Source organism: Botryllus schlosseri, chromosome 12 (assembly GCF_051294905.1).
Source record: "Botryllus schlosseri isolate E-star chromosome 12, Bs_hap1, whole genome shotgun sequence".
NCBI classification, from domain to species: Eukaryota; Metazoa; Chordata; class Ascidiacea; order Stolidobranchia; family Styelidae; genus Botryllus; species Botryllus schlosseri.
The window spans coordinates 12,713,402-12,731,208 of NC_137247.1; the positions used below are offsets into that span (position 1 = coordinate 12,713,402).

The 17,807-nt window shown below is 40.1% G+C and overlaps 1 protein-coding gene across 2 annotated transcripts; it reads left to right on the top strand.

The window, feature by feature from the left end:
- The first annotated feature begins 365 nt into the window (after window positions 1-365).
- LOC145451962 (large neutral amino acids transporter small subunit 4-like) lies at window positions 366-14,318 on the top strand. Of its 2 annotated transcripts, none has more exons than XM_080330174.1 (14): window positions 366-393; window positions 1,991-2,152; window positions 2,206-2,288; window positions 4,063-4,229; window positions 4,963-5,018; window positions 5,990-6,159; window positions 7,334-7,467; window positions 7,534-7,656; window positions 9,174-9,376; window positions 9,430-9,547; window positions 12,444-12,564; window positions 12,627-12,700; window positions 13,534-13,657; window positions 13,715-14,318. In XM_080330174.1, exons 1-14 carry the CDS (start codon window positions 381-383, stop codon window positions 13,991-13,993), a joined length of 1,827 nt encoding a protein of 608 aa, XP_080186300.1. In that variant the 5' UTR covers window positions 366-380; the 3' UTR covers window positions 13,994-14,318. The 2 variants fall into 2 exon arrangements, with proteins under 2 accessions (XP_080186300.1, XP_080186301.1); XM_080330175.1 differs by having other exon boundaries at window positions 2,209-2,288.
- The last annotated feature ends 3,489 nt before the right edge of the window (window positions 14,319-17,807 follow it).

Genomic DNA, 17,807 nt, shown 5'->3' on the forward strand with positions numbered 1-17,807 from the left:
GGCATGTTTCAGCATAGGGTAGGCCTACAGGTGAAGTCGGTGTGTCAGAAAATGGATCCGGCAATCTCAAAAGGCCGACTTGCCGTATTTATTTAATAGAAACTGCTTGACTTTGGACATGAATTCATGGTAAGCTAATGATAGATAAAAATCGGTAGCAGACCTATGTTTTTGGATAGTCGTTTATGGCTACAAAGCTTCTCAGTTCCAACTACACTTGAAAGTGCCCTAAACCTGTGAATATACGCCCGTCAAATCCCATGAGTCATTCAGGATGGCGATTCCGCAATTTGGTGTGATATTTCGCAACGATATGCATTACTCAAACGACCCGACTGAGGAGAAAATCAATACAATTGCAGTCCGGCGTGCGACACAGAATGTTGACTTTGAGTGAGTATACGTAAGAACACATATCGTAAATATACTGTTGCGGTGTATCGATAAGGGAATGATTACGAACAGGTCTGATTAGATGCCAGACGCTTTCAAATGTGAGTTTAGTATATCGGGACTTATGCCATAGCCCGGGATGTTTCAGCGCCAGCTATTGTAGTACAAGTTACCTATGTAGTTTATACGTAGGAATATGTTGTTCAGACCAGATAACCTTTGGTTGTATAGCAGTAGAATACGCAATGTGAGAACATCGCACCGGTAGCTAAATAGTGCATATTACAACCCCAAACGGTATTACACGTAAACGGAGCCCACGTCACCCATGCGGTATGTCATATTGGAGATTGGTGTATTCGGTTCGTTTTCACCAACTGGAATAGTTGTAAAACCAGAATTTTTGTACCGGAAAGTTACAATGACCGAATTTGTACCCTATTCGCTGGGGTGAAAATCAGTAGAACTGACGATTCTCGTTTACAATGCACGCACGAGATCTGTGCGAAATCAAATATGTTTTTGTTGAAGTCTCCGTGACACTGCGCTACCTTATTCCGTATCCGACCGTATGGATTATGGACACGCGATATTCAAAACCGCGCATGTGTGAGAAATCATGACTAGGGCAAGTTTTTGCAACTTTTGCAACTTTTTTTTACAGCTTCCGGCAGCTTCCTAAATACTCGTAAGATATGTAGAATGCTGTTTTAAGCTGTTTGAAGGAATCTTATGGTGCAACTTTTTGCAATTTTTGTCCATTTTTTCATGCAACTCTTTGCAACATTTTGCAACTTTTTCGATTTTTCATGAAAGTATTTTCGGTTTTGGAGAAATACACGGCCAAATTCGACTGAAACACCGTAAATCAGCACCGAAGTACGGGTATTTCGGGAGCTGAGCCGGTAAATTGACCTTTTTTTAGTCAACCGAGCAAAATGTGGTCTTTTAGTGCAACTTTTGTCAAAAATAAATAAATAGATGCAACTTTCCGCGGATTTTCCTGCAACAAAAACTTGCCCTAATCATGACCAATGACCAATTGGTCATGCACCCGTGTTACGCCAATATATTGTTCTACTTTTATTAGTCATCTAGCTACTCAGAAGCTTTGACTGTCCGTTTGTCCAATGATGATTTAACTTGTATTTTTCTCTAGAATTGCGGGCATCAAGCCTTGATAACCGTGCAACCTTTTTACCAAGCGGGACAGAACGCGGGCCGCGTACCACAGGCTTTCTACTCTAGTAGTTGCAAGACCGACAATCTCATTAAAAATTGGATTACTCTATGAATACAAGACTCATGGATAAGAACTGATATGGTACTACAAATGACAATCGTGAAAAAATTCAGATCATTGAATATTCTTTGTCGTAAATCCTCACGTCAAAATTAACATATCCAATATCCATATTGCAGTGTTTACTCTATACATGCCTGCCCTAGATTATGCATTATATATTATATATGTAACATATTTATGAGATAAAAGATATAACTTATCCTATGATCCAATCGAAGGATATCATTCATTCACTCTGAATAATGTTTGTGCAAATTATTTATAATTAGATTTTTTGCCTAATAATTTAAGTTATGGGGCCATCTCTCACACAAGCGAAGCATAGAAGATGGTGGATAGCTTGTACTGCGATTATTGAAAATTTGATGTTTGCCGCGGTACTGCTCGGTTGGAGTTCACTGTTGCTTATGTTAAAGAAAGAAGGATTTTATTCGAATTTATGCATAGAAGACGGTGAGTGTTATTTTATGCACGGCCGGGCACAGTTAACCATAATCATGTATCAGCAGAACTCGGAATGGGAAACGGCACTTTCGAAAATTCGTCATCATCATATACAACATCCACACCCCAAAATTACACTACAAAGGTAACGAATGCACTACCGATTATATAGTACTATGTATCAATAAGGATAGTCTATGTTAGAATGTCAATCCAACGCTGATAAACTGATTCCTAGTGCTGTAATGTAAGTTGTTCCCAGGCTTTTCGGGTCGTAGAACCATTACAAGAAAAATTTTCGCACCCTGACTTGTAAGACTTGCCCCAACACTACGCACTACGCTCAAGTATGTTATACTTCTCTTTGAAAGGGAAATTGTGGTTAAAATACGAGAACATATTATGATTATAAGGTAACAATGACTTAATCCCACCAATTTCCAGTGAAGCAATAGATCCATTGTCACCACTTACAGGACCCACTACTGGTCTGCGAACCCCTGAATGTGGACCAGTGCTGTGGAGGAATAATTTTCAGTAACGCAATTACTTCGTACGTTAGTGACTTCTAACGAAGAGACGGTCCAGCACTTTTTAATTCAGTTCGAACTCTATTTGACCTGCCGTTATCAGTTGAAGAGGACAATAGCGAACTTGTGCAGTGTGTATATCGTTTCGAATGACAAACTCAATATCAGATCCCCGAATTATATAGTACCGGTGGCCGAATCTGTTCTCCTCACAGGCAGAGAATTGTAACCGCAACGAATTTATAGACTAGAGACCAGAGATGAGCGGATTTGGAATTTCTATGTCCTAATCCAATCCAAATCCGAAGCCTCAAATCCAAATCCAAAACCTAATCCAGAACTTTTTCATATTCAAGACCATGTCCAATCCTAATCCGATTCCAACTTGAAATTCAGAAAAATGCTAATTTATGCAAGGGAGGGATTGGAAAATTTTCTTTCACAACCAATGATTCTCTTGATTTAGGATAACTTAGCATAGGGCTGCACCTCTCATGTTTATTTGCACCGAGTGTACCATAGTGTAGTGTACAATAAGTAAATCAATAACTGATCTGAATAAAGTTTGTCGCCATTCACCACACGACATATTAATCTCACAGAAAATCGGTGAATCCAATCCAAATCCTAATCCGTTTAGAAAAAAATCTCTAATCCAAATCCAATCCAAATCTGACAAAATTTCACAAATCCTGTTTTTTGAAATCCTAATCCTAATCCATGCTCATCTCTGCTAGAGACCCCGTGTAAAAGTCCATAGTAGCCGATCATCGTATTATAATACTAACAGCAACAGCAAAAACAATGATGGCGCAATTCTCAATACCATTGTAAGGACTAAGGACAACCATATGCGTATTATACACACCGTAGCTCATTTTGCTCATTTGTCTCTCGGTTAACTTTCAACACACGAAGTTCACTCATCGTTTTTAGTGTTATTTTTTTCAAGAGCTTGCGCGACCAACATATTTATGTCGATTCCATAATTGTCTATAATCGCGTACAGTATTCACTCGAAACACCAAGCTAGAATTCATTTGTCTCAAAACAATCGAGAGTTTAGCGGCAATAATGTACACTTGTACAATGCACAGTACATGCACACTTGTACGGTATGCTCTGACGTAAACTTTAAGCGTGGTATTGAACTATTGAAAGATGGATGATTGTCGCTCATACCAAGTTACCATGTTTACTTTGTGAAACGTGAATCGGTGCAACCACACTTTGGTTGTTGCATTGTACCGGGGCCTACTTAATGGCTACTTGTGCGATTTTCACTTTTGCTGCTATACCGCGTCGGCACTCATGTCGAGGTACAAAGATCATTCTCGGCGATGTCAATACGAGTGACTCACATTCATAAACAGGATTTTACTTTCTTAGGCCGCATCCGATAACGAGGAGCTATTTCAGTATCCTACGTGCACTAAGCAGGACGAAATGCTCAACCGGTACTTCTCGATAGGCTCCAGCCTTTTAAGTGCGGTAACGGTGATATTGGGAGTCATTATGGACAAATACGGCTCGCGTCTGATGAGAATGTGCGGCTGGTACGTCAGATATGGTTTCTCGTGATTCCACCAGCGCTCTGAAACGGCTTCGTATCCAAATCCGGGTGACGGTTTGCATTTTAGACCATGAAAATTTGCCGCCGCTTTCGTATTAAAAACCGTTTGTGGACTGACGGTTAGTTCCGGTTTAGTTGTGTCTGAATCCATAACCGTATATCCTTTATCCCTGTTCAGTGTTAATTATTTGTATGCAGAAACGCCGATTTCTGAATCACCAATGAATGATCGAATGCATGATAATTACTCATTAGCGCAAGCGACATACCCCAAGTCCCAACAATAGTGTCGGCACCTGTCGTGCAAAAACTGAAATTAACCTCCTAACAAACACTCCTGTTGCTATATTACTCATGATACAGCCTTATAGAATTACCATGCAGGCACTTTGTGTTCTCATCTTTGTCTTTATATTCATGTGGAATTTCTGAATAATCATCCAGTGTTGATGACGCATCTAGTAAAGTTGTTTTAGTGTGAAACAGTGCAGCTACATGCATAAAAATAGTAATCCGTATGTATAATAGCGTCGCAATGTGGAATTATAGACTCTCTCTCGATAGTGGGGCCATCAGGCCGCACAAATTTTCCTTTGTAATGTAGGATATTGTGGGATGTGTCCCAATCACAATTTGATTAGTAGGCCTACCTTGATGTTGATAAAAACCGTATAAACGTAACAATCTATTGACATTCCGAATTTCTCTCATTTCAGTTGGACATTCATGCTTTCCTGCTTTTGCTTCGCTGCCGGATCCAGGAACACGGACCGTAAGTTATGAAATCGTGATATAACATTCATTCATGGCAGGATGTAAAATGTACGACCGCCAAACCTGTCCAGTCCACTGTCTGTTGGTCAAAAGTCACATGCTATCATTACGTAAATATATATCTGCGTTGTGCAGTACGATCGAGATGGTATCTTGACCGTGTCTGTGTTTTATCTATTTGAAGTAGGTTTATGTTCGTTATAAACACTATTGATGCTCTGTCAATTGTTCCATAATCAATTTAGTGCATAATATAGAGACCAATCTACTTGATCTGCCCTATACCCTGAACGCGTGTCACTGATTTTTATATACAACACCATTGGAATTATTTAGCTGTACAAGTGTACACTCAGTGTTTTCCAAGCGAGTATAATTCGTTGATTGAATTGTATTTGTTTATGTCATAATGGCATTTGGAAAACTTACATTGCACATGCACACTCGCTTATTGCGGGAATTCAGAATCCCAATTCTGTTATCCCTGCGTCACACCGAAGGCTGTCTGTGCTCGGTGGTTTGTTATCATGCACGAGGTCACAACGTCACCAATGACTTGCTACTCACTCGTTATCTGGCAATATCATCTACGTAGTGAGCAAGCCTATACCTAAGTTAATCGGTGTTCACAGAAATGAACCGAAACAGTCCACGGAACTATCGTGCTAAAGAAATAGCAAGACCTCAGCGACAAGGCAATAGCATAGAGGTAACGAACATTTAAATTTCCAAAGCGACACTGACCTTACGAGTCGCAATATAAGGTGAGGCCGGCGGTGAATACATTCTATTTGTTAATTTATCATTGGCAAACAAAGCCGCGCGAGTAAACTTTGAATGCAACAGCACTAAAAACCCTATCTGCGAAGTTTATAAATATTTTGACAGCTCATATTAACCCCTTCTAACTTGTCACAAATGACAGCCAGGCGGCGTGAATTAATAATTGACAGAAATTCCAATTTACAGAGCTGAGCTTCCTCATGGCACCTGCAGTATGCCTAAACGGCATGGGCGGCATCGTATATGTCTTTACAAGCTTTCAAATCCCGAACCTGTTCGAAAATATTCGCTCCACTATGATAGCCTTGATGATCGGATCATACTCGGCGTCCGCTATTTTATACATGGTGTTCAAGGTAAGCAGTGTCTATTAACCGAATGGGCAATGGGCATTGATACATATCGTACAGATGGATTCCTGTAGGCTCGAAACACTCCATTGGCCTTCATTGTCGGTTACGCCCAGGGGTGGCCACTGGCCAGTAACGAAGTATATACAATATACATCTACATTTTCGGAGCACACTACTATCTTTTGACTATACTTGCATATAGTCCCTGTGTCAACTTAACCGGATCTATTTTCGAATATTCTACCATGCGTATAGTGTCAATTTTCTGCTAGTCGCGAAGATATATCATGTCCATTCGAACGTAGTCACCTAAGATTAACTGTTACAAGTCTGCGACCCCTCGTGAACTACATATTTGATTACTTTTGATAACCTTCATTGTAACTTCCAATAGAAGTAGTTTTGACACTTCTACTTCTACTTGAGTAGAAACGCTGACGGTTTTGTCCAGCTTTGGTGTCGTGCCCGTGCGCGCACATCCAGCCCATCGGCAATAACGACAATATCGATTTTAGGTCAACAGGAAGCAATCTTTGTTGGAGCGTCTTCCTGATATGTGACAATAAACCATATTGTTTCACAGAGCTTATGCTTACCATCCAGGCTGTGTACCGGGTTGACCCGGGGAAGATTACTTCAAAATATCGTTATCGTCGAAATCGATTAAGATTTTTTTAACACGATTACCGCATCTTTTATTGTCAAGTTTGATCCAATATTTGGTACTTCTTGCGGTGTCCATACAGCACGATGTGGCGTTCAGGGGTAGCCTGTCCCACTCTGGGCGGATAACAATATCTGCGATGCCGATTATTTCGCACTCGCATATAACACGATTCCCAAATCCTAAGCAAATTCATGGTTTGCAACTACAAAAAAAATGCTAGACACACCCGTTTTCACCCAACCTTATGTGATGTGATATAATATAATTAGCAGATAGTCGTGAATGGTAAAGTGTTACAGTGTGACAATGGCTGATTAGGTATAGATACGATATTGTCAATCACTGGCTCAGTATGGCGCGCCAAGGGTGACATGATACAGAATTTATGACTGAGATCAGGGTTAGTGCGGCAGGGTAGATACCGGTTTAGAAAATATTGTAAACCAAACCAATCAGTCGTACTCATTGTTGTTATTGCCTCATAATACTACAATTTCAATATATTTCCAGGTCGCGTATGATGCTGGCGTTCCGTTCACGTGGCTGATGATGATCCACGCCATCATAGGATTTTTTACCTTCATAAACGCCTACATGAATATTCCCCAAGAGCCGATACCCGGTCCGGGGGATATTTCATATGCGTAAGCGTGGCAGTTTGGATACCCATCGATCTCGCGTGTCTAAACTTTACTACATTTTCCAATTAGTATCAAACTCAACTACGGAGACTTCAAATTCGACCACAGGATATCCGGGAAGGATTTTTTAGTCCACGCGAAATCCGTTGGAAGAAGAATGAGCAACGTAGACACAGCGCCAACGGATTCACTGTAAGCACTGATTCCACGAACGCGACAGCAATGGGGCCTTGATAGATATTGGCTGGGTGCTAGACTGTATCTGTAGGCTACTATATCAAAAGATAGAGTAGGGCAGTTTACAATCAAATTCCTTTGCAACAGCTTTACATGTCGCATCACTCGCATTCTTTTCGATAATTCAAGGCTCTCTCAAAATAAGGCGATTGATAGTAAAATCCCCTACACACAGCAATTGCGCAATTTCTTGGCAAAATGTGTTGGTGCAAGCAAAGGACTTGAGTAAAGCAATGGCCTTTCTGGTGCGCTATATTCGAATCGACTTTACATGTCTATGGACCGCCATTATTGTAGAGTCCACGTTAGTTTTTATTGTGTTTCGATATATGTGGTCATTGTAGAACAGACCCGTGATTCTGTTTATGATGTCTGATCTGACTTGTATCACGGCCCACTTTCGTTCTGCGCATTTTAAGACTCTTCGTAAAAAGTTCAGGTGGCGATGAGCAGCCGACATTACCGTCTAGCCTTGGGCCTTGGGTATAGAAACTCTATAACATTAACAGGGGTCGCCAACTCAAAACGGGTCGCGGGCCACTTTTCAAATTTCGTATAGCGCTCGCGGGCCGCATGAATTCAATATCGATATAAAATAGGCAACACAGCTCAGCAACCACGTTTTAAAACCTTATGTTAGTACAAGGCTGTGCTATCTTACATATAGGCGATGGGCATAGTTATCACAAAAAAGTAATATTTTATCAGAGGAATACAAATACAAGAAAAGTACTGATAATCAATTTTTTTTTACAATCAATCAATCATTTATTTGTCACACCAGCGAAAATCCGGTACGGACCAGGATGACGACGAGGGGCCGCAAGGCCTTAGTACACAGACGCCACCTGTAGGAGTATACACATTCCAATCAATTACTCAACTCTGAGCTGCGCACGATATCTGACCACGCTTTTCAGCGCTATGGAATCGATATTGGGGCTAGCGAGAGACGTAACTAGTTGAAAGACCATCTCCACGTAAAGCTGGATTTTATGGTGAAGCCCAAAGCCGTTTTTAAGCGTTTATCGGTCTGGAAGTGTATGGGCCATTGCACGTCAAGGCAATATGCCCAATTGCCCATTGCCCATTCATATCAGCTGATTTTTCCTCGATGGAATGCTGTTGCCATCGCTAAAGCTGTTTTAGTGAGTGAGAAATAGTGATGTCGGGCACAGGAGAACAGTTCATTTCGAAACAACAACGATATGTTGAAACTGTAATCAATTTCAGCAATTCAAAATGCTTTTCTTAGTATTCTTCCGAAATCTCAAATCAAGTCGCGGGCCGCGAAACACGTGTTGGTGACTCCTGCTCTATAATATCAACATTCCCATGGCTGGTCAGTTTCGGGATTTTCAAGTATAGGTATTGCTTACAGGCACTACTTACTGACGTGGTTTTATTTTTAGACTACTTTCCTTTCTACTAATCGTTATGGTTTTACGTTGTTACAATTCACCTACACACAGGGTGGACATGGCGGGCGGCAATAAAGGTAGTCAACAAATAGACCCGTTTTTTAAAGTCATCATATCCCCGTGCGTTTTGTGGAGTTTCGTGATGATGTGCGTCGTGCAGCTGCGACTGATTGCGTACATGGGATCTCTGGAAATGTACCTCAAAGCGTCCGCCAAGTTGAACGATCTAGACGCGGCCACGTCCGCAGACACAAGTATGCTCTACCGAAATGCGGCAACGACCTGCGGCTTATGATATCAATTTTAGTTGAGACATACACATTGATATTCGGAGTATTGCAAATCAACTGCTTCTTCATGGCGCCCGTCATAGGCACGATTATGGACTGGAACTTGAAGAAGTACGCGTCGGGCGAAGAGTTATAGTAAGTTTGCACATTGAATATACAATTATACATTCGTAATATTGATATAGAACCGATTTCAATATCGTGGTCTCACTCCTACTCATTTTCAGATATGGTAAAATGTAGTCCTTGACGATACCCAAGTAGAATAAGTCAGGCCGTACCGTTCTCCTCAATTACAAGTAGAAGTAGCGATATTGCAGTCATGACAAAGTGTCGATGTTATATTATCTTACCGTGAGATATGGGTTATGTATCGCACGGATCTTGTGCGAATTTCCTCTCAAAAGTATTGCAAATCTATCCAAACGCCTATTTCTACCTGACAAATCGAAATTGTAAAATGTAAGAATAGTTTGGCCTAAAAACTGTTGGAGTAAAAGTGGAGGTAGTCCAACAATACGACCACGTGGTCAATTAGTACGAGTATTCAACTAGATCAGGGACGGGCAACATAAGGTCCGCGACGTGATTTTGAGCGGCCCGCTGCCGCCCGCAAAAAGTTTCCGGTCGTACATGATAATGTGGCCCGCGGCCACAGTCTGACGAAATCCCCCACTACTTGCTTACTATGCGTCAAGTTTTAGTGACTGTAGGTTATTTGTTAGCGTGCGTGTGTGCATAGCAGAGTTGGATCAATTGTAATTTGTAATTGTAATTGAATGTAATTAATTACATTTTTCAATGTAATTGTAATTGAAGCGTTTTTATTTTGTGTAATTGTAATTGTAATTGTAATTTGACAAAAATTTTGCTCAATTACAATTTCAATTACATTAAATTGCTATTGAGACCTGACAAGCACAACATGAAACAATTGACTTATAATGCATTCTCTTTAAATGTCGACAAGGAATTTGGTGGATCCATTCGCGGAAGCCCTTGACTGCGCCCTTGCCGGCGAAGTTTTTTTTTTTTACCGCTATGCTGGCCTCGGCTGCCATTGTATACAATTTTTAGATTACTAACCAACGGATGGATTCGCAACACGTGACTCACGATTGAATACGCCGAGAAGCGAACTGCTGAGCCGGCTAAAAGCAGCAGAATTGATATTCCCATAGCTGGCGATCCAAGCGTCGAAATTTGATATGTATGGTCCTAATCGAAAGCTAGTGCCGCACTGATTCCGCAATAAAAGTATATTTCCAGGCAATGGTACCATCCCAAAATAGTCGTGAAAGTCTGGGAATCGGCATTGTTCTGAACAATCGCTGGGCGTAATTGGTAATTGTTGTGGTCATGCTGCTGCAGCGCTCTCACTTTTCAGAACAGTCGGCCTTAAACGGCTATTTTGAAGCAGTTACATTGCCCTGACGAGATTTTATTTTGTATTTTCGGAATTAGTACATCAATAGCTTACGATAAAGACCAGGTGCATCAAATTTAGACGCATGGATCGCCAGCTCTAGGACTACAAAGTATGCTGCTTTTAGACGGCTCTACAGTACGTTTGTCGGTGCATTCATCCGTGACTCACATCTTGCGCATCTATCCGTGGGTTGACAATTTACAATACGATTTCAGATCACGATGCTGCATCGTTACGTCGTCTGGCTAACGAACCAGACCACTGGGTATTATATAACGTCTTATCTGACAAAGCACGGCTTTGTTTTCTCTCCTCATCCTAATTCCTACGTCACTCGATAAAAATAATAGTATATCTTTAATTATATACTATAGACGCAAATCCAACACGTGCATATATTATAATACTTTTTCAACGACATACTGCACCCTATCCTTAATCCTAACCCATAGGAAATTACGTAAATAACATTGTACATTTCCAATTACGTGAGCCATAATTACCGAGCATTCAAAACACGCTTATATTACGCCACAATGACATCTCACATAGCATACTATGTACGCACATAAAGCATTTATTACAGCACAATCTGAACTAGGCTTGAATTGTTGTTAAATACGACGCTACGGTTGTCAAGGAGCACGGTTGAATTTATGATTATTAAATTACATGTTCAACAGCAGAAATTGTAATTGTAATGTAATTGAAGCATGCAAGGAGTAATTGTAATTGTAATTGTAATTGTAATTTGATATTTTTAGCATGGAGTAATTGTAATTGTAATGCAATTGAAACATTCATGAAAGTAATTGTAATTGTAATTGAACTGAAATAATGTAATTGATCCAACTCTGGTGCATAGCGTGCGAGAATGAATCTTACGAGTAAGTTCATCAACTGATGAAGGCTTGAATTAACGGCATTGACGCACGAACTCAACACTCATGAATTGATATCTTGGTATATTTGAAAAAAATCCAAACCCCTCATTCGTATACAAAGAGGCGCTCAACATACGGTCCTCGAAGGGATTTTGACCGGCCCGCAGACAGCTTTCGGTCTTACACAAATGATAGTATTACCCGCGATCACAGTCTGCCGCAATTCTCCAGTGACAATAGTTTATTCTTTCTTTTTTTCGGAGACAAATAATAGTGATTGTTAGTTATTCTGTAGTTCTTTTTTGTGTGTGTCCTATATGCAGCCAGAGTTCAAAGAACCTGTTCACAACTTTGATCGACCACAGATTTCTCATGAACTTCAACAGATATTGAAGTAGCCTACATTATGTTAATAAATTCGTTGAATACTGTTTTCGTCTCTATGCTTCAAACCTAAAGTTTATAGTAAATACCACCATTCCTATAAGTGGATAAATACGCGTTTAATGTATCGATTTGGCAATCCGACACTCCAAATACTTCATTTTATACGCATATCCGGCCCGCCGACTGCATAAGCTGCCCGCCCTTGAACTAGGCACTAAGTGAAAGTATTGTCTAAAACATGACCACTAGAGTAGTTACAGTGCAAAAACTAATTGAGTACTCCGAATGATTAAAAGTACTCTGTTGCCGACCCTCTCTGCTCATTTGACAGCAAAGGCAAGACGAGGAGGGCGCAGCTTGTAGGAAATTTAATGAAAGCCTTCACTCTCACCAACACGTTGATGTTAATATTTGGAATAATTGTTTTATTCGAAAAGTGCATCCAAGTCCAGGTCAGTATGTTTATTCGCTTGCAGAATTAACACCATACCAGTTTTCTTGTTGTTTACGACAGGTTGTCGCTTTCGTGTTACATACAGCGATTAGAACTTTTTTACATTCTTCCATGGGAGCCCTTTACGCATGCATGTGAGTTTTTGTCATATACAGGCTATGTAGGCTACTTTCATATGATAGACCGGCGTGCGACGGATGGAGTTTTATCTATGAGGAAGTTATTACTGATATTTATAAATTCATTGTATCGATGTAACCTCACTGTAAAAGGAATTTGAAAGTAAAAATTCGGTCGATATTGACTATGTCTTGTAGAGAATGACCAAATATCCATTTGTGTTGTCGCACCAGTAAAGAAATCTGGTACCGACCAGGTAGAGGCGGTCAGTAACAGAGTAATACTTATACTTCTCCGAAGTACTCAAGTAGGTGTTGCCTACTTGTATAACTTACTCAGGTGGTTATGTTTTAGACTACTTCTAATTGAACAGTTTTTTGGGTATAACTACTTGCTTTTTTAATTTATAAGGGTGGAAAGTAGATTTGGGACAAGTTTGCATCATTTTTATTTACTTTTTATCGGTAGAAATTCACGGTGTTACTTCTGCTTCTTACGGAGTAGCAACGCTGACCACTGTGGTAACCTCTGATTGTAGGAGTACGCACAGTTTTGGCATTTACAGTGAAAAAAATAAAAATTTCGCTATTCACTTCAAAGAATTATCTTTCTTTTATACAACCCTATCGACGCATATACTTGTACAGTGTACGGTGCAGTGCAGTGTTCAGCCTGTAGCTCATATACACGTGTTTACTTTTAAACCATGAATTTATAGCCAGTTTGAATCAGTTCACGATATGACCACATGCTAAAATGGTATTTAATGACGTAAACACGTATAAGCTCGTAACGCGTTAAAAACACACATATCACTCATTATGTAAAAGACCAATCCACTTCGTAGGTATCATTTTTCGCATTTTGGCAAGCTGACGGGCCTCTCTTCGTTTTTATCTGCGTTATTCATTCTCGTACAAGATCCTCTTTTCGTCTTAGTCAATTCCTCCTTGGGAGGTGATCCGTTTTGGGTAAGTCTCCACTGCCCATAAGTCTAAATTAATACTGACATTCACGTTGGCATCCAGGTCAACGTCGGGTTGCTCGTGGTAGCATTAACCGGATTCGGCCTTCCGATATACTTATGGAGGTACTTGAAAAACTACGAGAGGGAATACAAGCTCGAAAAAAGTCACAGCAATGGTGCGCCATTGACTGCCATACAAGAAGAAGACGAAGAGGCCGATGTCAGTGCCAGTGCCAGTGTACATTATCTCAACGGCAGCGCGACAGTATCGAATAAAGCCTTGAGAAACATAGCGGACGAACAAGATGTCACCACCAGTCTAAATGCAATTACGTTCTGAAGAATATATAAGTATGCAATTATGCATTGCTTTTGTTTTATTTGACTCGCATCGACTTTCCAACACGTGACTTGCCGTTCTGACGGCGTTCTTTTCCACGTTGCAACGACGTATTGAAATGTGGATTGGCACACGGCTACTGTGGGAGATTGGAATGATGCTTGCTTTATTTTATTCGCTTCGAAAGCTGTGAATTATTCGTAAGATTCGTATATTCACATACAGATAATCATCACGTTAGAATCGAGAGAATGTATTTATATATAAATATGTATATATTCTATATATCATGACGCTCTTTCCGGAATGAATGCAATTACGACAATGTTGGCGTTACTATATAGTAGGCCTATCTACAGGAAGTCATAGGATGTTTATCACGATATGACATGACATAAAACTGCTACGCGATTAAAATGTTCAGGACACATGGTTTGATTGACTTGGTTTAGTGGATGGCATGTGCTCAATTGCATGCTCATTGCTCATCACCGTTAACGTTTTTTTGCCAGTTGCGTAGCCATATGTGGTTCATAGTTCGACTAGGTTATATATCAGATAAGTCACCCAAAAGTATTTTCCATGAGGTTTGTAGTCTCAATACATTTTCATTATATTAGAATAGGGTTACCACAATTTTGAGGCGCAAATTCCGGACACTCTTTAGCGCCTACTAGCGAATTTCACAATGAGGTATAAACACACTGTCGGTCAACACGACGTCACAACAGCAAAGTTTTGCCGATCGTCTGTATCAGGAGTGGAGTGGAGCATAGGTGTAGAATTGGGCCATCTCTAATGTGAGCTCTGGTGATTGCTAAGGTCTACAACAGATTCACGGGTCGGATGAAGTCATCGGGTCCTGTGTTTGACAGCCCTGTACTGTTTACTCGGTGCGACTATCTGGTTGTGTGTCGTAATCAGGTCCGAAACAACATTTTTTCCAGCACCCTTCCATACCTCCCCAAAATAATCTAGGACACACCATAGGCCTAAGGTAATCGATGCAACTTCTTGGGGGATGCATCTATGGTTGTTAAATATTGAATTCTGTGAATAATCTTGGTTCTTCCATATATACTATTATTATAAAATGCACCAGCAGGTTGCATATACTCACCCGGTGGTGTCCAAGCTCTTATGGTCGCGACCTCATATCCAATTTGAAAATGTTCCGAGGCTCAGCTCAAAAATTAATAAGCTGATTATTAAATGGGGCCGGCCTGTCCAGACTTACGGCCTGTTTTGGAAGATGATTACGATCAATATCTTCGCGATCCCCAGAATAAAGGCAAGCGACTTCCAGGTTTAGAATCAATATATTTGACTTAATGCATCAGAACGGCTAACTAACTCTAGGAATATACCGTTATCTTATAGGCCTAATTGCGATTACAATTATACTTTTTCAGTAACTGATGGTTATTTTCATTTATTTTTGATTGAATTTTTTGCGAGGGCGGTGGTCCCCATGTTAAAACCAATAAAAGTGGCACTAAATCGCGCGCAGCGCGAAGAAAAGTCTCCAGTAGTGTAAATCTGCTTAAAAATAATATGGTTAATGCAGATTTACGAAAAAATGTTGAGCCTACTTCAAGCCTTCAAAATTCCGGGCATTTAGGCATATTTTAGAATTTCCTCCAGGACGCACTTTTTACAGTGAAATTCCGGACATCTAGGCTACGGCAAATTCCGGACGTATGTCAACCCTATATTAGAAGCGCCGCAGAAGTCTAGGTAATTAATTAGCTTGATCGTGGATTGAGTAAAGTAGCGATCGGAATCACGCGCGGCGCAATTAACGAAATAATGAAATGAATAAAAGAATGATGATAATGTGAATGCAGTGGATGAAATTATAAAAGTTATAGATTAGTAATCTCTAGTAAAGGTGAAATACTGTGGTCTTGTGACTGCAGGGCGACATCTAGGGTAAGTAAACCTTACCTAAAATAGATTTCCGACGACCAGCTGGAGCTGCATTGACTTATTTAGAACCAGACCGCACATGGAAAAATTATCTTCGAAAATTTGAAGTTACATATTACGATATCGAAGCCACATGACAGTTTTGGACTTTAGAGTAAAATATAGGCATACGTCACACTACAAAAACACCCACAGCATCGTCATCAACACGTTGAATCACATCGCGTGATGGATCAAATTTCACCGTGACAGTCCGAACATAGGCTATTATACCCCAGACAATATGTCCGAGTAGAAGCACAGTCTCAGAATAGCAAAACATTTTCCGTCACCGCTATCTGTAGGGTTGCGTTGCATTTAAAACAAAAATCAATTTAAAACAAACATGTTTAAAGCAAGGCCCCTATTTACAACATGTCTTTTTATTGTTTATTGTGTTTTTTAAAGTCATGACGTCACGAATATTCAATTGTGACGTCATAGTGATTGACAGTGACAATTGAAAATGTAGGGTAAATATAGCTCCTTTGGCGAAATATCTGTATTATTGTTGTTGAACCGACTATTTTGCGGGTTCCAACCATCCCATATCGACATACGTCGGCTATATTCGGTGGTAATTGTTCCTAGGCTCATACAACATGTTTTTCGGAAAGCATTTAAATAATTATGGCATAATTCTACAACTAAATAAAAGCACAATTTTTAAAAAAAAAAGGGCTTTATTTAAATAAAGTGCTTTAAAACACCGTTTTTTAAAATGCAACCCTAGCTATCAGGGGGATACGATCGCGGATTAACTGACGTCATTTCGCTAGCTTGCGTTCAGTTGAGTTTATGATTAAATGCAATGCGATTCACCGCAAGATTGCGATGCAATGAAAAGATAAGAAGGTGCCAAAACGACTAGGAGTAGTCTTTAAATCAGACACCAACCTAGGCCTAGTAGGCGAAGTAAAGAGGAATCATGCACACTAAATAGAAAGAGAAAACGACCACAGCATGTGACGGAAGGCGAAGTCGATCTAACATATCGTGGTGCGGTTGTGGTCCAGTAATCTCATGTCAGGGATATATAGAACTCCGGGATGGCTGACTTCTTTTTGGCCTTTACCTAAGTAGGTCCAAAATGTTACCTCGAAATATCCACTGTTCTGCAAGCTAGCGATACAGCTGTTTCTAGAATAATGATCCTCAACCTTTTGCAGAATAGTTAGTGAGTAAGCTAGACGTTCTTCCCATATCTCAACCTTACTGCTGTATAGCCAACCAAGTAAAGTATGGCACTGCTGTATAGCCAACCAAGTAAAGTATGACAACTCTGAACTTCATTAAATCACGAGTGTGTTTAATTTCTACACATCATATAATCTGCATCAGGCCATAAATAACAGAGTGAATAACAAATAAAATCAGCGTCATCTACCTATTTACAAGCCATTGTCGGAAACCGTGCAGCTGGGAATGGGGGGGGGGGGGGGTAATAGGATTGATTAAATCAACCGTTTCAATTCGCGTTAATCCACAATTACCATGTGGTAGGGTTGCATTTTAAACAAACATATTTAAAACAAGGCCCTTGTATAAAACATTCTTTTATTGTTTTTTTAAGCCATGACGTCAAGAATATGCAATTGTGACGTCATATTGGATTGACATTGACAATTGAAAATATAGTGTAAATATAGCTCCTTTGACGAAATATCTGTACCATTGCTGTTGAACCTACTATCTTGAGGGTTCCAACCATCCCATATCGATAAGTCCGCTATATCGGGTGGTAGGCTCATACAACATATTTTTTGGAAAGTATTAACACAATTATGGCATAATTTGGCAACTTAAAAATTTTTTTTTCAAAAGGCGTTTGTTTAAAACACTGTTT